The sequence below is a fragment of the Chiloscyllium punctatum genome, chromosome 34 (genome assembly GCF_047496795.1).
Source record: "Chiloscyllium punctatum isolate Juve2018m chromosome 34, sChiPun1.3, whole genome shotgun sequence".
NCBI classification, from domain to species: Eukaryota; Metazoa; Chordata; class Chondrichthyes; order Orectolobiformes; family Hemiscylliidae; genus Chiloscyllium; species Chiloscyllium punctatum.
The window spans coordinates 56,239,438-56,260,583 of record NC_092772.1 but is presented as its reverse complement, the minus strand read 5'-3'; the positions used below and the strand labels follow the sequence as shown (position 1 = coordinate 56,260,583).

At 49.8% G+C, this 21,146-nt stretch overlaps 1 protein-coding gene across 2 annotated transcripts in view; it reads left to right on the top strand.

The window, feature by feature from the left end:
* Positions 1-4,993: 4,993 nt before the first annotated feature.
* The window catches only part of LOC140459019 (prostate stem cell antigen-like), a 55,467-nt gene continuing 39,314 nt past the window's right edge, over positions 4,994-21,146 (top strand). Inside the window, exon 1 of one of the 2 annotated variants that reach the window (XM_072553733.1) lies at positions 4,994-5,339. In XM_072553733.1, coding sequence (XP_072409834.1) covers positions 5,288-5,339 — 52 coding nt within the window. In that variant the 5' untranslated portion in view covers positions 4,994-5,287. The remainder of the gene's footprint in view (positions 5,340-21,146) is intronic. The other variant, XM_072553732.1, reaches the window with a different exon arrangement.

The window sequence follows — 21,146 nt, the reverse complement described above, 5'->3', positions numbered from 1 at the left end:
AATTACCCCTAGTGCCCAGGGATGTGCAGGTTAGGGTGGATTGGCCATGCTAAATTGTCCCATAGTGCCCAGGGATGTGCAGGTTAGGGTGGATTGGCCATGGGAAATTGTCCCATAGTGCCCAGGGATGTGCAGGTTAGGGTGGATTGGCCATGCTAAATTGTCCCATAGTGCCTAGGGATGTGCAGGTTAGGGTGGATTGGCCATGGGAAATTGTCCCATAGTGCCCAGGGATGTGCAGGTTAGGGTGGATTGGCCATGCTAAATTGTCCCATAGTGCCCAGGGATGTGTAGGTTAGGGTGGGTTGGCCATGCTGAATTGTCCCATTGTGCCCAGGGATGTGCAGGTTAGGGTGGATTGGCCATGCTAAATTGTCCCATAGTGCCCAGGGGTGTGTAGGTTAGGGTGGATTGGCCATGCTAAATTGTCCCATAGTGTCCAGGGATGTGTAGGTTAGGGTGGATTGGCCATGCTAAATTGTCCCATAGTGCCCAGGGATGTGCAGGTTAGGGTGGATTGGCCATGCTAAATTGTCCCATAGTGCCCAGGGATGTGCAGGTTAGGGTGGATTGGCCATGCTAAATTGTCCCATAGTGCCCAGGGATGTGTAGGTTAGGGTGGATTGGCCGTGCTAAATTGTCCCATAGTGCCCAGGGATGTGCAGGTTAGGGTGGATTGGCCATGCTAAATTGTCCCATAGTGCCCAGGGGTGTGTAGGTTAGGGTGGATTGGCCATGCTAAATTGTCCCATAGTGTCCAGGGATGTGTAGGTTAGGGTGGATTGGCCATGCTAAATTGTCCCATAGTGCCCAGGGATGTGCAGGTTAGGGTGGATTGGCCATGCTAAATTGTCCCATAGTGCCCAGGGATGTGCAGGTTAGGGTGGATTGGCCATGCTAAATTGTCCCATAGTGCCCAGGGATGTGCAGGTTAGGGTGGATTGGCCATGCTAAATTGTCCCATAGTGTCCAGGGATGTGCAGGTTAAGGTGGATTGGTCATGCTAAATTGTCACATCGTGCCCAGGGATGTGCAGGTTAGGTGCATTAGTCCTGGGTAATATAGGGGAATGTGTTTGGGTGGGATACTCATCGGAGGGTTGGTGTGGGACCTGTTGGGCTGAACGGCCTGTTTCCTTCACTGTCGGGATTCTCGATCATGTTGGTGTGATTTGTGAACTTTGACACACTCCACGTGATCCCCCAAGTCGAAATCATTGAGGGAATTTGGAAATACTTGCAGTCCCAACACGAATCCCTGAGGCACACCACTGATCACCAACTCGAAAAACACCCACTCATCCCCCCTCTTTGCTTGCTGTTGGTTAACCAATCTTCGATCCATACGAATACATGACGCGGAACGTCTCATGGACTCATCCGAGTGACAACTTTTAAATGTTGTAATTGTCCCCACATTGTCCACTCCCTCAGGAAGTTCGTTCCCCACACAAACCACCCTCTGCGTGAAACATTCACCCTCTCGTGCCTCTTCTCGATCTCTCTCCTCTCACCTTAAGTAAAGTGCACCCCCTTATCTTGAAATCCCTCACCCGAGGCAAAAGACTCCATTCGCCTGAGCTACACCCCTCACGATTCTCTAAACCTCCATCAGGTCACCCCTCAGCCTCCTACGCTCCAGTGAATAAAGTCCCAGCCTATCCAGCCTCTCCGAATAACTCAAACCCTCCATTCCCGGTACATCTCTTCCGAACCCTCTCCAGTTTAATCACGTCCTTCCTATAACGGGGCAATCGGAACTGGACACAGTATTCCAGATGAGCTCTCACCAATGTCCTATACAACCTCAACATGACGTTCCCAACTCCTACACTCAAAAGATCTGAGCAATGAAGGCAGGCATGCCCAAATACCTTCTTAACCCCCCTGTCTCTATGTAATACTAAACTTCAAAGAATTATGCACCCCATAGTCTCTCTGTTCTACAACTCTACCCTACTTTCAATGAGAGAAGTCCAGCCTCTGTTTGTTTTACTAAAATGCAACACCTCGCACTAATCCAAATTAACCTCCATCCGCTACCCTTCAGTCTACTGAGCCAATTGGTCCAGATTTCTTTATCATCTGAGATAATTTTCTTCATTACATCCCACAACCTTAGTGTCGTCCGCAAACTCACCAACCAGCGTTTGGATCTTCTCATCCAAAGACATGACCAATAGAAGTGGACCCAGAGCTAATCCCTGTGGAACATTGCTGGTCACAGTCCCCAAAAGCAACCCTCTGCCATCACAAAGGGTCAGTTCGACTCGAAACGTCAGCTCTTTTCTCTCCTTACAGAGGCTGCCAGACCTGCTGAGATTTTCCAGCATTTTCTCCTCTGGCTCCACCATCACTCTTTGTCTTGCCACTGAGTCAATTTTGTATCCAACTGGCGCGCTCAGCCTGAATCCCATGTGATCTGACTTTACTGATTACCACGGGGAACCTTGTCAAAGACTTTACCAAATTCCAAGTGGACAGCATTTATCCCTCTGCGTGGATGTGCAGGTGCTGGGGTGGGACTGGGATGGACCAGGTCAGAAGTCACCTGACACCAGGTTATAATCCAACAGGTTTATTTGAAATCACGAGCATAACCCAGGTGACGGGGCAGCACTCTGAAAGGCAAAGATTTCAAATAAACCTGTTGCCTGAACTTCAGACTTTACTGCTCCACCCTCATCAAGCTTCGTGGTTACTTCCTCGAAAAACCTCAATCAAGTTTGTGAGACACGGTTACCCTCACACGCTGACTGTCCCTAATCGTTCCTTGCCTCTCCCAATGTGTCTAAATCCTATCTCTCAGAAACACCTCCAACAACGTACCCACCAGCAAAGCCAGACTCACAGCTCTATAGTTCAGAGATTTCTATCACATCTCTTCTTGAACAAAGGCAGGGCATCAGCTACTTTCCAGACAGTACCTGACCTGCAGTTAGAGGCAACACAAATATTTCTCTCAGGGGCCCTGCAATTTCCTCCCTGATTTCCCTCAACATCCTGGGATACGCTAGATCAGGTCCCGGAGACTTACGCACCTTTATATATTTTTTAAGACCTCCAGAACTGCCTTCTCTGCCGTGGGAACCGTTTTCAAAGCGTCAATATTTATTTCCCAGAGTTCTCCAGCCTCCATTTCTTTCTGCACAGTGAAAAGGGACAGGGGAGTGGTGGGAATTGTGGGACTTGCTCCCAGTGGGATTGGGAGGAAGGTGGGGGGGGTGTCAGACTGGCTCCCACAGGGAGTTGGGGGGGGGAATGTGGGACTCACTCCCACAGGGAGTGGGGGGGTAGGGAATGTGGGACTCACTCCCACAGGGAGTGGGGGGTGGGGGTGGGGAATGTGGGACTCACTCCCACAGGGAGTGGGGGGGGGTAGGGAATGTGGGACTCACTCCCACAGGGAGTGGGGGGTGGGGGTGGGGAATGTGGGACTCACTTCCACAGGGAGTGGGGGTGAGGTGGGGAATGTGGGACTCACTCCCAGAGGGAGTGGGGGGTGTGGGGAATGTGGGACTCACTCCCACAGGGATTGGGGAGGGGGGGGGGGTGGTAATATGGGACTCCATCCCACAGGAATGGTCCGACAGGGAGTGGGTGGGGAGGTTAATCGTGGTGGGCAGGGTGGAAAGTTGTATTAACAGTCGAGGGAGAGAGGGATGGAAAAGAAATGATGGGGATTTGGAAACGAAAGGGGGAGGAGCGGGTGAGCTAGTACGGAAGAGATGGCCCAAATGGCCCTAGCCCTGCTCTGTGTGTGTGTGTGTTTGTGTGTGTCTGTGTGTCCATATGTTTGTGTGTCTGTGTCCGTATGTATGTGTGTCTGTATGTGTGTCTGTGTGTGTGTGTCTATGTGGATGTGTGTGTTTGTATGTTTGTGTGTGTGTGTCAGTGTGTGTGTCTGTGTGCATGCGTGTGTGTCTGCATGTGTGTGTGCATGTTTGTGTGTCTGTGTCTGTGTGTTTATGTATGTTTGTGTGTCTGTGTGTGTTTCTGTATGTTTGTGTGTTTGTATCTGTCTGTGTGTGTGTGGCTGTGTCTGTGTGTGGTCCTGTATGTTTGTGTGTCTGTGTATGTGTATGTCTGTATGCTTGTGTGTCTGTGTGTGTATGTGTGTGTTTGAATGTTTGTGTGTATGAGTGTGTCTATATGTATGTTTGTGTGTCTGTGTGTGAATGTGTGTGTCTGTATGTTTGTGTGTCTGTGTCTGTGTTTCAGTATGTTTGTGTGTCTGTGTCTGTGTGTTTCAGTATGTTTGTGTGTCTGTATGTGTGTCTGTATGTTTGTGTGTCTGTGTCTGTGTGTTTCTGTATGTTTGTGTGTGTGTCTGTGTCTGTATGTTTGTGTGTCTGTGTCTGTGTGTTTCTGTATGTTTGTGTGTGTGTGTGTGTCTGTATGTTTGTGTGTCTGTGTCTGTGTGTTTCTGTATGTTTGTGTGTATGTGTGTGTCTGTATGTTTGTGTGTCTGTGTCTGTGTGTTTCTGTATGTTTGTGTGTCTGTGTCTGTATCTGTATGTGTATGTTTTGTGTCTGTATTTTTGTGTGTCTGTGCCTGTGTGTTTCTGTATGTTTGTGTCTGTGTCTGTGTGTGTGTGTTTCTGTACGTCTGTATGTGTCTGTATCTGTCTGTGTGTGTGTGTGCCTGTATGTTTGTTTGTCTGTATCTGTCTCTGTGTGTGTGTCTGTATCTGTGTGTGTCTGTATGTTTGTGTGTCTGAGTGTGTGTTTCTGTATGTTTGTGTGTGTGTGTATGATCTGATAATGTGTTGCTGGAAAAGCGCAGCAGGTCAGGCAGCATCCAAGGAGCAGGAGAATTGACGTTTCGGGCCATGAGCCCTTCTTCAGGAATTGTCTCTGCCTGACCTGCTGCGTTTTTCCAGCAGCACATTATCAGCTCTGATCTCCCAGCATCTGCAGTCCTCCCTTTCTCCTGTGTGTGTATGATCTTGGCTCTCCCTTTGCTGTGTTGACATCCAGGGCGGAGCAGTCTGCAGTGTTCCCCCACTGTGTGAGAGACTGACTTGGCTGCCAGAGGATTTTCTGAAACTGTTTTTTTCAAATTGTTTTCCGGCTTTTAAACAGAAGGCAGGAGCGTCCTTACTCACTCAGCCCAGGCATTCGAGAGAGTTTTCATCCAGAGTGTCGCAACGTTTTGTTTTGAGAGTGTGTAAGAGGTAGATCCTGGAGGCTGGAAATGTAATCTCAACGCCCAGTTTTCCTGTGTTTATAATACTGCCCTCTGAGTAAACTGCCTTCAATTCCTGTCTGCACTGGCAGCCCTCACTATGCATCTCCAACCTGCCCTCGTCCTTGTCCTCTGTGCCTTCCTTGGCTATGGTAAGTTCTGCTCCTCTGAACTTGTTTACTTTTCTGGATGTGACAGTAACAGCATATAACACTGTGATTAGCCCTACTCCTTCATCTCTCTCTCTCTCTCTCTCTCTCTGACCCTTGGACAACTGCCCTGGATTTGAACAACCGCAAATTGCGGTTTACCAGTAAGAGGGAGCCTCCCTCGGTTCAACTGATTCAGGGATGTCATCAAAAGCTCCCATTTTCAACAGAGAGAGATAAATGAAATGAGTATAGGAGAGAGAGAGAGGGAGATGAAGGAGAGAGAGAAATGGAATGAGCATAGGAGAGAGAGATGAAGGAGTGAAGGAGAGAGAGAGATGGAATGAGTATAGGAGAGAGAGAGAAGTGGAATGAGTACAGGAGAGAGAGATAAAGGAGTGAAGGAGAGAGAGAGAGATGAAGGAGTGAAGGAGAGAGAGAGAAGTGGAATGAGTATAGGAGAGAGAGAGAGATGGAATGAGTACAGGAGAGAGAGATAAAGGAGTGAAGGAGAGAGAGAGAGATGAAGGAGTGAAGGAGAGAGAGAGAAGTGGAATGAGTATAGGAGAGAGAGAGAGATGGAATGAGTACAGGAGAGAGAGATAAAGGAGTGAAGGAGAGAGAGAGAGATGAAGGAGTGAAGGAGAGAGAGAGATGGAATGAGTACAGGAGAGAGAGATGAAGGAGTGAAGGAGAGAGAGAGAGATGAAGGAGTGAAGGAGAGAGAGAGAAGTGGAATGAGTATAGGAGAGAGAGAGAGATGGAATGAGTACAGGAGAGAGAGATAAAGGAGTGAAGGAGAGAGAGAGAGATGAAGGAGTGAAGGAGAGAGAGAGAAGTGGAATGAGTATAGGAGAGAGAGAGAGATGCAATGAGTACAGGAGAGAGAGATAAAGGAGTGAAGGAGAGAGAGAGAGACAAAGGAGTGAAGGAGAGAGAGATGGAATGAATATAGGAGAGAGAGAGATGAAGGAGTGAAGGAGAGAGGGAGAGATGGAATGAGTATAGGAGAGAGAGAGATAAAGGACTGAAGGAGAGAGAGAGAAGTGGAATGAGTATAGGAGAGAGAGAGAGAGAGATGAAGGAGTGAAGGAGAGAGAGAAATGGAATGAGTATAGGAGAGAGAGAGAGAGAGACAGAGACAGAGGAAAATAAATTAAGTGAATGACAGAAGGAGAAAGGGAAATAAATGATGTTAGTAAAGTACAGAGAGAATCAGATTAAATACGAGAGAGAGAGATGGAATGATTAAAGGAGAGAGAGAAAAACAGAGTGAGTAAAGGAGAGAGATGGAATGATTAAAGGAAAGAGAGAGAAACAGAATCAGTAAAGTGGGGGCCGGAGCTTCAGCTGGACCTGGAGTGATTTGTTTGTTGAAAACTGAAGACAGGAAGACAGGATATGGGAGAGAGAAGTCAATATTTACAGGGTTCAAGAGACGGGGTCCTGGTGTAAAATGTGCTGCAGGAATAAAGCGCACAATCTGCATTAATCACGGAGGCATTCAGTACAAGAACAGGGGGTGCTGCTGAATTTGTGAAAGGCACGTGGTCTAACAGAGCTGGGGGGGGGAGCAGGGAACCTTTACCAGGCTTCTTCGGACTCCCTTTGTGAAGGCATTGGGCTGTATTCACTACAATCTCACAGACTGAGAGGGAGTCTCACTGAGACCAACAAAATCCACCTGGAGATTGACAGGGTAGGTGCAGACAGGAGGCTTTCACTGGTTGGGGGCGGGGGGTCCAGAGTTTAAAAATAAAGGGGATGTCATAGGTGAGGGCAACATGGTGGCTCAGTGCTTAGCACTGCTGTCTCACAGCACCAGGGAGCCGGGTTCGATTCCAGCCCCAAATGTCTGTGTGGAGTTTGCACATTCTCCCCGTGTCTACTTGAGTTTCCTCTGGGTGCTCCAGTTTCCTCCCATAGTTCAAAGATGTGCAGGTTAGGGTGGATTGGCCATGCTAACTTGTCCCATAGTGCCCAGGGATGTGCAGGTTAGGGTGGATTGGCCATGCTAACTTGTCCCATAGTGCCCAGGGATGTGCAGGTTAGGGTGGATTGGCCATGCTAAATTGTCCCATAGTGCCCAGGGATGTGTAGGTTAGGGTGGATTGGCCATGCTAAATTGTCCCGTAGTGCCCAGGGATGTGTAGGTTAGGGTGGATTGGCTATGCTAAATAGTCCCGTAGTGTCCAGGGATGTGCAGGTTAGGGTGGATTGGCCGTGCTAAATTGTCCCGTAGTGCCCAGGGATGTGCAGGTTAGGGTGGATTGGCCGTGCTAAATTGTCCCGTAGTGCCCAGGGATGTGGAGGTTAGGGTGGATTGGCCATGCTAAATTGTCCCATAGTGCCCAGGGATGTGTAGGTTAGGGTGGATTGGCCATGCTAAATTGTCCCATAGTGCCCAGGGATGTGTAGGTTAGGGTGGATTGGCCATGCTAAATTGTCCCATAGTGCCCAGGGATGTGTTGGTTAGGGTGGATTGGCTGTGCTAAATTGTCCCGTAGTGTTAGGTTCATTAGTCAGAGGGAAATGGGTCTGGGTGGGTTGCTCTTTGGAGGGTCAGTGTGGACTTGTTGGGCCGAAGGGCTTGTTTCAACACTCGAGGGCATCTAATCTAATCTTTCCCACAGAGGGCTGTGGAGCGTTGGGGCATTGGGAGAGGCTGATAACATGGGACCTTTTCCCTGGAGTATTGGAGGCTGAGGGGTGACCTTATAGACGTTTATAAAATCATGAGGGGCATGGATAGGATAAATAGACAGAGTCTTTTCCCTGAGGTAGGGGAGTCCAGAACTAGAGGGGCATAGGTTTAGGGTTAGAGGGGAAAGATATAAAAGGGACAACGTTTTCACCCAGAGGGTGGTGTGTGTATGGAATGAGCTGCCGAAGGAAGTCTGGTACAATTACAACATTTAAAAGGCATTTGGATGGGTATGTGAATAGGAAGGGTTTGGAGGGATATGGGTCGGGTGCTGGCAGGTGGGACTGGGTTGGGTTGGGATATCTGATCGGCATGGACGGGTTGGACTGAAGAGTCTGCTTCCGCGCTGTACGACTCTCAAGGCTTCAGAGGGAGTGCAGAAAGGATGGATGGACATTATTCCAAGGATGAGGAACCTCAAGAGGGTTAAGAGACACTCAAAATCATGAGGGCTCCAGTCAGAATAGGGAGAGTCAGTTCCCATTACGAAATAATCGAGGGGAGTGCGGGGTTACAGATTAATGAAACCGGGTTTCAGTTTTCATACAGTGAATGGTGGTGTCAATTACAATGAGGACATAAGAAAAAACTGACAAATGGATGAGGACAAAAGGAGTAGCTGAAAGAGCCAGAATATGCCAGGTGGAGTTGAACGTGGATAAATGCGAGCTTCTCCATTCTGGCCAGCGGAATCGAAAGGCATTTTATTATCCGAACAGAGAGCAGGTTCTGAGTGCTCAGAGCAGAGAGTTGTGCATGAATTGCCCAGAGCTCCACTGTAGCTGGAGCAGGTAACAAGGCAAATAGAATTTTATTATTTACTGCTAAATGAATGGAATATAAACGTAAGGATGTGTTGTTGCAACTGTACTAGGTATTTAGTGAGGCCACGCTGGAATGCTGCATATATTTCTGGTCGCCTTACTTGACTGGAGATTGTAAATTGCATTGGAGCTAGATCAGTGGTTGATTCCAGAGATGGAGAGGTTTATTTTATGAAAAGAGTTTTGGTCTTTACTCTCTGGAAGAAGAGTTAAGAGAATGAGGGGGTGAATAAGCATCTTTTCCCCAGGGTACAAAGAACATTACAGCACAGGAAGAGGCCCTTCAGCCCTTCCAAGCCTGTGCCGATCCAGATCCTCCATCTAAAACTGTCGCCTATTTCCTAAGGATCTGTCTCCCTCTGTCTCCCTGCCCATTCATGTGTCTGTCTGGATACATCTTAGATGATGCTATTGTGTCCGTCTCTACCACCTCCCCTGGCATCACGTTCCAGGCACCCACCCCCCCCCCTCTGTGTAAAGAACATCCCACACACATCTCCCTTAAACCTTTCCCCTCTCACCTTGAACTCGCGACCCCTAGTCATTGAGCTCCCCCACTCTGGGGAAAAGCTTCTTGCTATCCACCGGGTCTATCCCTCTCATGATTTTGTAGGCCTCAGTATGTCCCTCCCCTCAACCTCCATCTTTCTAATGAAAATAATCCAAATCTCCTCATAGCCAGCGCCCTCCATCCCAGGCAACATCCTGGTGAACCTCCTCTGCACCCTCTCCAAAGCGTCCACATCCTTTTGGTAATGTGGCGACCAGAACGTGGCCCAACCAAAGTCCTATACAACTGTAACGTGACCCACCAACTCTTGCACTCAATACCCTGTCCGATGTAGGAAAGCCTGCCGTAGGCCTTCTTGACCACTCTACTGACCAGCGTTGCCACCTTCAGGGAACAATGGACCTGAACACCCAGATCTCTCTGTACATCAATAGGGGTGGGGGAGTCCAGAACTAGAGGGCATGGGTTTAGGGTGAGAGGGGAAAGATATAAAAGAGACCTAAGGGGCAACTTTTTCACACAGAGGGTGGTACGTGTATGGAATGAGCTGCCAGAGGATGTGGTGGAGGCTGGTACAATTACAACATTTAAGAGGCATTTGGATGGGTATATGAATAGGAAGGGTTTGGAGGGATATGGGCCGGGTGCTGGCAAATGGGACTAGATTGGGTTGGGATATCTGGGTCGGCATGGACGGGTTGGACCGAAGGGTCTGTTTCCGTGCTGTACATCCCTGTGACTCTATTGTACAATGAATTGAGTGGACTTTTTCCACAGCACTAACATGATTCCCACAAATATCGACATTGTAAACTGTGTTACATGGACGAGACGTTTACAAAGCTACATTATCGATTAAATAAAACTGACTTAAGTGTAAGAATGCGTGTATCGAATGGCTGGGAACATTGTGAAGAACATTGCAATATAATCAAGAATAAATATTATTCTCTATGAGCTTGGCCTGTGGTTACTGAATCCAAAATGAACTGAGTTACTTGGAATGTGGAAAGTAAGGGATCTGATCTCATGTGTGAGGAATTTCTGGGGCTGGGTTGGGAACAGGGGAGTCTGAATCCCCGATTTGCGGCAGGGTTTTACCAGCTTTGCCTAACCTCCGTCAGGCTTGATAGAGGTGCATTTCTCTAGCGCCCCTCAGCACCTTGCATGTCACTCGACAATGGACAGGGCATATTGGTTGTGGAAGTGTGGTCACTGCCCCAATGTGGGGAAATGCCACACGCAAGGCGTGTACGGAAAGCTCCCGCAGTCAGGAATACACCAACACTTTCCCTGTCTTTCCACTGATGTTAACTGGGGAATGAATTTCGGTCCCAGGATACTGATTCCCACCCACCCCACTGGATGCTTGCTCCCCCAGGGTCCCCCCAGCCTGAATCGGATTCTAATTCCTGCCCGTGGGATCATTTCCGCGGAGCAGGAAGATTGAACATCTCCAAGTTTTTGCTGCATATGTCCAAACCCTGATTCAATCAATGTCAACCAGCCTGGTCACTCTCACTCACCTCCCAACCAGCAACGACTCGATTTCCAAACTCCCATTCCCATTCCAGCAATAATTCTCCTCACATTCCCCCTACACACACTCCCTATGATTACCTCCTCCAGCCCCGAGACCCCCTCCCTATCTCTGTAACCCCCTCCAGCCCCTACACCCCTCCCTATCTCTGTAACCACCTCCAGCTCCGACACCCCCTCCCTATCTCTGTAACCCCCTCCAGCCCCTACACCCCCTCCCTATCTCTGTAACCCCCTCCAGCCCCTACACCCCTCCCTATCTCTGTAACCCCCTCCAGCCCCTACACCCCCTCCCTATCTCTGTAACCCCCTCCAGCCCCTACACCCCTCCCTATCTCTGTAACCCCCTCCAGCCCCTACACCCACTCCCCGATCTCTGTAACCCCCTTCAGCCCCGACACCCCCTCCCTATCTCTGTAACCCCCCCTCCAGCCCCTACACCCCCTCCCTATCTCTGTAACCCCCCTCCAGCCCCGACACCCCCTCCCTATCTCTGTAACCCCCTCCAGCCCCTACACCCCCTCCCTATCTCTGTAACCCCCTCCAGCCCCTACACCCCCTCCCTATCTCTGTAACCCCCTCCAGCCCCTACACCCCTCCCTATCTCTGTAACCCCCTCCAGCCCCTACACCCACTCCCCGATCTCTGTAACCCCCTTCAGCCCCGACACCCCCTCCCTATCTCTGTAACCCCCCCTCCAGCCCCTACACCCCCTCCCTATCTCTGTAACCTCCACCAGCTCCGACACCCCCTCCCTATCTCTGTAACCCCCTCCAACGCCACTATTTGCAAAAAAGTGAACTCAGCCAACCCTCTGTGATCCTATCGCAACAGATTGCATTGAAAGTTTGTGTGTGTGAGAGAGAGAGAGAGGGAGGGAGAGGCAGCATTGAGTCATAGAGCTACAGCATAGAAACATACCCTTCCGTCCAACCCATCCATACCAACCAGATATCCTAACTGCCGGAGAAATTAGCCCAATAAGTTAGAGCTCGCAAAGCAAAGTGAAATTAACAACCAATATATTAGCACGACGATATCATGGAAGAGAAATTGACGAAGCTGAAAATTCGAGGTAGCAGAGAATTCTCTTTCTCGAGCTAAGGATGAAGCCAGGTTTTATAGGAATCTTGTACAATAAGGTGAATTAAAATGGGGAAAGGTACAATGTATTTGGAAGTTAAGTTAAAAATCACACAACACCAGATTACAGTCCAACAGGTTCAATTGGAAGCACTAGCTTTCGGAGCACTGCTCCTTCTAACCCAAACTCCACAACCACCTGATGAAGGAGCAGCGCTTGTTGGGCTGTGACCTGGTGTTGTGTGAATTTTAACTTTGTACGCCCCAGTCCAACACCGGCATCTCCAAGTTGGGAAATTAAGCAATCCAGTTACAATGATGATAATTGGAAACCAGTTATTGGATGAGTGTCCTGAGTCCCGATACAATTGCACCATCCTGACAGTATTGAGTGGGGTCAGGAGATTCCAGCTATCTTTACAGGGTCACTCAGAATGTCTCCTCTGATCCAGTCAGGTGCTTCCATTGTTCCTTGTCCTGGGAGCGATGTCCTTGGTGGTGCCACCCCGTCTCACCTGTCCTTTGTGTGGCTTTGGGACAGCTGTGTTATGAGACCGCCCTCGGGGGTTTTGGGACAGCTGTGTTGACCGGGAATTGTTAGTGTGTTTTTGGGAAGTGTATTCCCTTGTCTGTGAGTGCTGTCTGGTTTTGCTTGTCAGCACTGTTTGGTCCCTGCTGAGGCATTCTGGGTATTTCTGGCCAAGTTTGCTTTCCTATGGTGTGTGTGGACCTACTGTGGGTAGGCCGAGTAGCAGAACTTTTCCCACACTAACCCAATCTAGTCCCACCTGCCATCACCCGGCCCATATCCCTCCAAGCCCTTCCTATTCATATACCCATCCAGATGCCTTTTAAATGTTGGAATTGTACCAGCCTCCACCACATCCTCTGGCAGCTCATTCCATACACGTACCACCCTCTGGCTTGTTTGGCTTGCACAGAGACGATTTACCCCACGCTCGCCCTACCCACAGGGCAGTAAAATACATTGCACTCGCTCTCCTAGCGATCCCAGGACAGTGCTCTCCCTCCAGCAGGACACCCTGCCCACAGCCCCCCCAACCTGTAACAGCCCAGAGGTGTGAAGTTTGTTCAAGTGAATCAAGTGATTTATTACGAGCAGTCACCCGGCAAACGCAGGGAGAGGAGATCCAGGCAGAAACACAGGAATACCAGACTCACTCCATTTCATGTAAGATAGGAGGCCATTCGGCCCTGCTCCCCCATCCATCACCATCATGGCTGACCCTCCAACCCCAACAGCCTCATCCTGCTTTCTCCCTGTAACCTTTGACCCCATTCGCCCCCACGTGCTGTATCTAGTCGCCTCTTGAACATATTCACTGTTTTGATCAGCTCCTTCCTGTGGGAATGAATCCCACAGGCTCCCCACTCTCTGGGTGAAGAAATGTCTCCTCATCTCTGTCCTAAATGGCCCACCCCGAACCCTCAGAGTGTGACCCTCCCCACCCCCGGATCTGGACCCACCCACCATCAGGACCCTCCTCCCTCCATCTACCCTGTCCCGTCCTGTTAGCATTTTATAAGCCTCTATGAGATCCCCTCGTCCCCCCCCCTCCTCACCCGTCTGAACTCCAGTGAAAACAATCCTAACCTGGTCAGTCTCTCTCCGTACATCAGTCCCGTCATCCCCAGAACCATCCTGGGTAAACCCTCGCTGCACTCCCTCGGGAGCAAGGGTATCCTTCCTCAGAAAAGGAGACCCAACCTGCCCACGATACTCTCGGTGGGGCCTCCCCAAGGCCCTGTATAACTGCAACAACACACCCCTGCTCCTGGACTCGAAACCTCTCACGGTGAAGGCCAACAAACCATTTCCCTGCTTTAGCGCCTGCTGCTCCTGCACGCTCACCTTCAGCGACTGGTGCACCCAGGTCCCTCTGCACGTTCCCCTCTCCCAATGTACACCCATTCAGGTGGTAATCTTGTTTTTGCTTCAAAAATGAATAACCTCACATTTGTCCAAATTATACTGCATCTGCCATTGATTTGCCCACTCACCCAACCTGTCTGGGTCACATTGGAGGATCTCTGCATCATCGTCATCGTTCAGATTAGATTCCCTATAGCGTGGAGACAAGCCTTTGGTCCAACAAGCCCACAAGGTGCCTCTGAAGAGTAACGCTCCCAGATCCATTTCCCTCTGACTAATGCACCTTAACACTACGGACAATTTATCGTGGCCAATCCACCCATCTTTGGATTGTGGGGGGAAACCAGAGCACCCGGAGGAAACCCACTCAGACACGGGGAGGATGTACAAACTCCACATACAGACAGTCGCTGAGGTGGGAATTGAACCTGGGACCCTGGTGCTGTGAGGCAGCAGTGCTGACCACTGAGCCACTGTGCTGCCCCATAGTTCACCCTGGCATCCAACTTGGTATCACCTGTAAACATTTGAGATGTTGCATTTTGTTCCCTGCATCTAAATCATTAATGTATATTGTGAAAGGCTAGGGTCCCAGCACCAATCCCTGTAGCACCCCACCAGTTACTGCCTGCCAATTTGAAAAGGGCACCATTAATTCCTACCCTTTGTTTCCTCTCTGCCAAACAGCTTTCTCTCCAACACAGTACACCTCCCCCAATCCCACGTGCTTTAATCTTGCACAATAATCTCTTATGTGGGAGTTTAGATTACTTACGGATTACTTACAGTGTGGATACAGGCCCTTCAGCCCAACAAGTCCACACCGCCCATGCCGAAGCGCAACCCACCCATACCCCTACATCTACCCCTTACCTAACACTACGGGCAATTTAGCATGGCCAATCCACCCTAACCTGCACATCCCTGGGCACTATGGGACAATTTAGCATGGCCAATTCACCCTAACCTGCACATCTTTGGACTGTGGGAGGAAACCGGAGCACCCGGAGGAAACCCACGCAGACACGGGGAGAACGTGCAAACTCCACACAGTCAGTCGCCTGTCAAAGGCTTTCTGACAGTCCAAATATACCACATCGACTGGCTCCCCCTTGTCAACTCTCCTCATAGAATTCCAACAGATTGATCAAGCATGATCTCCCCGTCATAAATCCATGCTGACTCGGGCTGACCCTGCCACTGCTTTCAAAATGCTGCAATATGAAGTCCTTGAGAATGGATTTGAGATTTTTTCCCCACTACCGATGTTGGGCTTTACTGCTCTATAATTCCCCGGTTTCTCTCTCCCTCCCTTTTTAAATATTGGAGTAACATTAGGTACCCTCCAGTCTGCAGGGGCACTTCCAGGCTCTATAGAATCCTGGAGGATGACCACCAATGCATTTGTGAGCACGGCTTACAGTAGGGCAGCACGGTGCCTCAGTGGTTAGCACTGCTGCCTCACAGCGCCAGGGTCCCAGGTTCGATTCCAGCCTCGGGCAACTGTCTGTGTGGAGTTTGTACATTCTCCCCGTGTCTGTGTGGGTTTCCTCCCACAGTCCAAAGATGTGCAGGTTAGGGTGGATTGACCATGCTAAATTGTTCCATAGTGCCCAGGGATGTGCAGGTTAGGGTGGATTGGCCGTGCTAAATTGTCCCATTGTGCCCAGGGATGTGCAGGTTAGGGTGGATTGGCCATGCTAAACTGTCCCATAGTGTCCAGGGATGTGCAGGTTAGGGTGGATTGGCCGTGCTAAATTGTCCCATTGTGCCCAGGGATGTGCAGGTTAGGGTGGATTGGCCATGCTAAACTGTCCCATAGTGTCCAGGGATGTGTAGGTTAGGGTGGATTGGCCATGCTAAATTGTCCCATAGTGTCCAGGGATGTGCAGGTTAGGGTGGATTGGCCATGCTAAATTGTCCCATAGTGCCCAGGGATGTGTAGGTTAGGGTGGATTGGCCATGCTAAATTGTCCCATAGTGCCCAGGGATGTGTAGGTTAGGGTGGATTGGCCGTGCTAAATTGTCCCATAGTGCCCAGGGATGTGCAGGTTAGGGTGGATTGGCCATGCTAAATTATCCCATAGTGTCCAGGGATGTGCAGGTTAGGGTGGATTGGCCATGCTAAATTGTCCCATAGTGCCCAGGGATGTGCAGGTTAGGGTGGATTGGCCATGCTAAATTATCCCATAGTGTCCAGGGATGTGCAGGTTAGGGTGGATTGGCCATGCTAAATTATCCCATAGTGTCCAGGGATGTGCAGGTTAGGGTGGATTGGCCGTGCTAAATTGTCCCATAGTGTCCAGGGATGTGCAGGTTAGGGTGGATTGGCCGTGCTAAATTGTCCCATAGTGTTGGGTGCATTAGTCAGGGATAAGTGTAGGGGAATGGGTCAGGGTGGGTTACTCTTCGGAGGGTCGGTGTGGACTTGTTGGGAAACTAATCTAAACCTAATCATTTTATACACAGAAATAAACAACTTGTCTAGCAATCATCACCAGTTTGTTTCTCCCCTCCCCCCTCCCCCCGCCAGTGTCGTCACTAGCACAGCATGTGTTTTCCATTTAGTTGGATAATGTAATCAGAATTTGATAATTTAGTCTGCTATCTACTTTGTCAGCTGTTCCTGTCCTATCACCCTGTCTCATCTCATCAACCACCTATCGAATGGTCAGGGTGCACAATCTTGTCGTTCAACTGAAGTATCACAGACGTGATGGCCATTTCAGGATAGTCAGTTGACCACACTGAAATAAGCCTTGCTTAAGCACTCTCAGTCAATGCTATCATGTCGATTCTACTGTGTCTGTGTCTGTGTATGTGTGTATATATCTCTGTGTGTGTTTCTGTGTCTGTGTGTCTCAGTGTCTGTGCATGTGTCTCTCTGTGTTTGTGTGTGTGTCTCTCTCTGTGACCGTGTGAGTGCGTATCTGTGTGTGTGTGTTTGTGACTGAGTGTCTGTATCTGTGTGTGTGTGTATATGTGTATTTTGTGTGTGTCTTTGTGTCTGTGTGTGTGTCTCTGTGACTGTGTCTGTATCTGTGTGTGTATGTATCTGTGTGTGTATATCTCTGTCTGTGTGACTGTATCTGTGTGTGTGTATCTGTGTGTGTGTGTCTGTGTGTATCTGCGTGTGTGTATATGTGTGCGTGTGTCTGTGTGTGAGTATCTGTGTGTGTGTATATCTGTGTGTCTGTGTCTGTGTATATCTGTGTCTGTGTGTGTGTGTACATGGGGACTTCTTCCCTTTCACCCTCCAAACCCTTCCTATCCATATACCCATCCAGATGCCTTTTAAATGCTGTAATTGTACCAGCCTCCACCACATCCTCTGGCAGCTCATTCCATACACGTACCACCCTCTGGGTGAAAAAGTTGCCCCTTAGGTCTCTTTTATATCTTTCCCCTCTCACCCTAAACCTATGCCCTCTAGTTCTGGACTCCCCCACCCCAGGGAAAAGACTTTGTCTATTTACCCTATCCATGTCCCTCATGATTTTATAAACCTCTATAAGGTCACTCCTCAGCCTCCGACGCTCCAGGGAAAATACAGATCGCTCTGCTATAAGGAGCGTTTCATCAGTGCAAATTAGCTACAATGTGATCGATGAATTGTGGACACTGTTTGGACCTTTGACTGAACAGATACACTGATTAAACCACGAGTGATCTCCTCCAGAGCAACTTTGGACAGCATGAGACCACAGAGGAACATAACTGTCATGTTCGAAGAGGATGACTTGTAACCCCACCCACTTCAGCCTTTTCCTATTGCACAACTCTGGCAACATCCTTGGTAAATCTTTCCTGTTCCCTTTCACAACATCCTTCCTGTAGCAGGGGAGACCGGGACTAAACGCAAAAGTGGCTGAGCCAGTGACCTGTACAGCCACAACATGACCTCCCAACTCCGATACTCAATGTTCTGACCAATAAAGTACTGAACGCCGTCTGACCTGATTGTGGCTTCAACTCTGCGTTCCTGCCTGTTCCTCACAAGCTAGATCGAGACCATTCGGCCCTTGGAGCCTGTTCTTGCCATTCAGAGCGATCATGGCTGACTTTCGATCTCCTAATTTCCCCTCTCGCCCCCTGACGCCTTTCGAACTGAGACTTATAGTATCTATTCAGTAGCCTGGTCTCCACAGTAGAGAACACCACAGGATTGCTCCTCTCTGAATCCTTCCTGATCCCGGTCCTGAATGATGTTATCCCGTGTACCGGAGGCTGTGTTCCCCTGGTCGGAGATTCCCCTAACCCTTAGATTCTTGTTGTCTCGGGGAATTAAGGGCTACGAGGAGAATGTGGGTAAGTGGAGTTGAAGTGCCCATCAGCCAAGATTGAATGGCGGAGTGGACTCGATGGGCCGAATGGCCTTACTTCCACTCCTATGTCTTATGGTCTTAGGCAAAAGTGGGGACTGCAGATGCTGGAGATCAGAGTGTTGCTGGAAAAGCGCAGCAGGTCAGGCAGCGTCCGAGGAGCAGGAGAATCGACGTTTCGGGCGTAAGCCCTTCATCAGCAATGAGGCCCCATATCCTCTCTTAGCCAGGGACACCGAAACTACCCACAACTCTCCAGCCGTGCTCTCCCTAAGGCCCTGTAGCACTGCGATAAGGCATCCTCGCTTCTGACCTCAAATGGTTTTTTTTTTGGCAATGAAGACCAGAATATCACTTACAGAGTCCGACAGCACGGAAGCAGACCCTTTGGTCCATCCACTCCCGCCGACCATAATCCCAAACTAAATTAGGCCCAAATCCCTCCAACCCTTTCCTGTCCATGTCCTGATCCAAATGTCTTTTAAACGTTGTAACTGCCCCCCCCCACACCCCCCACTTCCTCAGGAAGCTCATTCCACACACAATCTTTGCGCAAAATAAATGCCCCTGATTGTCTTTGTTTTAAAATCTTTCTCCTCTCGCCTGAGAAAAATATGCCCCACCGAGTCTTGAAATCCCCAACCCAAGGGAAAAGATACCTACCACTCACCTTATCGAAACCTTCCTCATGATTTTACAAATGGCTATACAGTCAACCTCCGACACTCCAGTGGAAAAAGTCCCAGCCTCTCTGTATACCGTGAACTCTCCATTCCTGGCAATATGTGTGGTAAATCCCTTCTCAATGCTCTCCAGTTTAATAATATCCTTCCGATAATGGCTTGTCACAGCTCCCTGTCTAACTTTCAAGGACTGGTGTACACTGGCACCCTTTGCGCATCACCATTTAAGTGCTCGAACACAAAACTATCGAATGCAGCCGGGAATATATTCAACGGTAGAGCCTCCTGCAGGAGACAATTCCCCGGACCAGCCACCTTTTGGGCAATCTCTCCTTCTCCCGTTCTTAAATGGGAGACCCGTTTCTCTGAGTCTGTGTCCCCATCATTCAGAATTGTCCCACTGGGTGTGGGGAGATTGGGGGGGATGGGCAGGAGGTGGGGGTGGGTGGGGGGGTGGGGGGGCGCCATCATCTCAGCAGCTTGCTCCCTCGCTCGGAATCGTGGACATCTCAATAAGACCACAACCTCATTCTTCAAATATCCAATCAGCCCGACCTGGTCAACAGTCCGCTTAGGACTAGCCCCTGCAGCCTGGGTGAAAAGGAAAGAGCCACTTAGGGTGGATTGGCTATGCTAAATTGTCCCATAGTGCCCAGGGATGTGCAGGTTTGGGTGGATTTGCCATGCTAAATTGTCCCATAGTGCCCAGGGATGTGCAGGTTAGGGTGGATTGGCCATGCTAAATTGTCCCATAGTGCCCAGGGATGTGCAGGTTAGGGTGGATTGGCCATGATAAATTGTCCCATGGTACCCAGGGATGTGCAGGTTAGGGTGGATTGGCCATGCTAAATTGTCCCATAGTGCCCAGGGATGTGCAGGTTAGGGTGGATTGGCCATGCTAAATTGTCCCATGGTACCCAGGGATGTGTAGGTTAGGGTGGATTGGCCATGCTAAATTGTCCCATAGTGCCCAGGGACGTGTAGGTAAGCGTGGATTGGCCATGCTAAATTGTCCCAAAGTGCTCAGGGATGTGCAGGTTAGGGTGGATTGGCCATGCTAAATTGTCCCATTGTGTCCAGGGATGTGCAGGTTAGGGTGGATTGGCCATGCTAAATTGTCCCATAGTGCTCAGGGATGTGCAGGTTAGGATGGATTGGCCATGCTAAATTGTCCCATAGTGCTCAGGGATGTGCAGGTTAGGGTGGATTGGCCATGCTAAATTGACCCATAGTGCTCAGGGATGTGCAGGTTAGGGTGGATTGGCCATGCTAAATTGTCCCATAGTGCCCAGGGATGTGCAGGTTAGGGTGGATTGGCCATGGGAGGCAGCAGTGCTAACCACTGGCCGAAAATACTGTGTCTTTCTCTCTCTATCACTCTCTGTCTGTCTCTCCCTCCCCCTCCCTTTCTCCCTCCAACCTGTGATTACTCACCTTTGGTCAGTTTAGAGGGATTATGGGACACAGAGGTGAGGTCCAGTCATGGTACATATTGTTCCTGCTGTAACTAAACAACCTAACCATCTTCAGCTGCTTCATCAATGACCCTCCCGCCAGGAGCGGGGACGTTTGCTGATGGTTGCACAGTGTTCAACACCATTCGCGCGTCCTCAGATACTGAAGCAGTCCGAGTCCAAAGGCAACAAGACCTAGACAATATCCAGGATTGTGCTGAGACGTGGCAAATAACATTCACGCGACACAAAGGCCAGGCTATGACTGTCTCCAATAAGAGACAATCTAACCACCGCCCCTTGACATTCAATGGTGTTCCCAACACTGAATGCCCTCCCTGCCCCAATATCAACATCCTGGGAGTTTCCATTGATCAAACACTCCTCCCATAAACACAGCGGCTCCAAGAGCAGGTCAGAGGTTGGGAATCCTGCAGCGAGTAACTCCCCTCCATGACTCCCCGCAAAGCTTGTCCCACCATCGACAAGGCCCAACGCAGGAGGGTGAGGGAATACTCCCCACTTGCACTGGATGGGGGCAGCTCCAACAACACTCAAGAAGCTCGACACCATCCAGGGACAGAGCAGCCCCCACTGGATTGGACCCACACCCACAAACATCCCCTCCATCCCCCCACCGACGCTCAGTAACAGCAGTGTGTACCATCCCCTCCCCCCCCACCGACGCTCAGTAACAGCAGTGTGTACCATCCCCTCCCTCCCCCCACCGACCCTCAGTAACAGCAGTGTGTACCATCCCCTCCCTCCCCCCACCGACGCTCAGTAACAGCAGTGT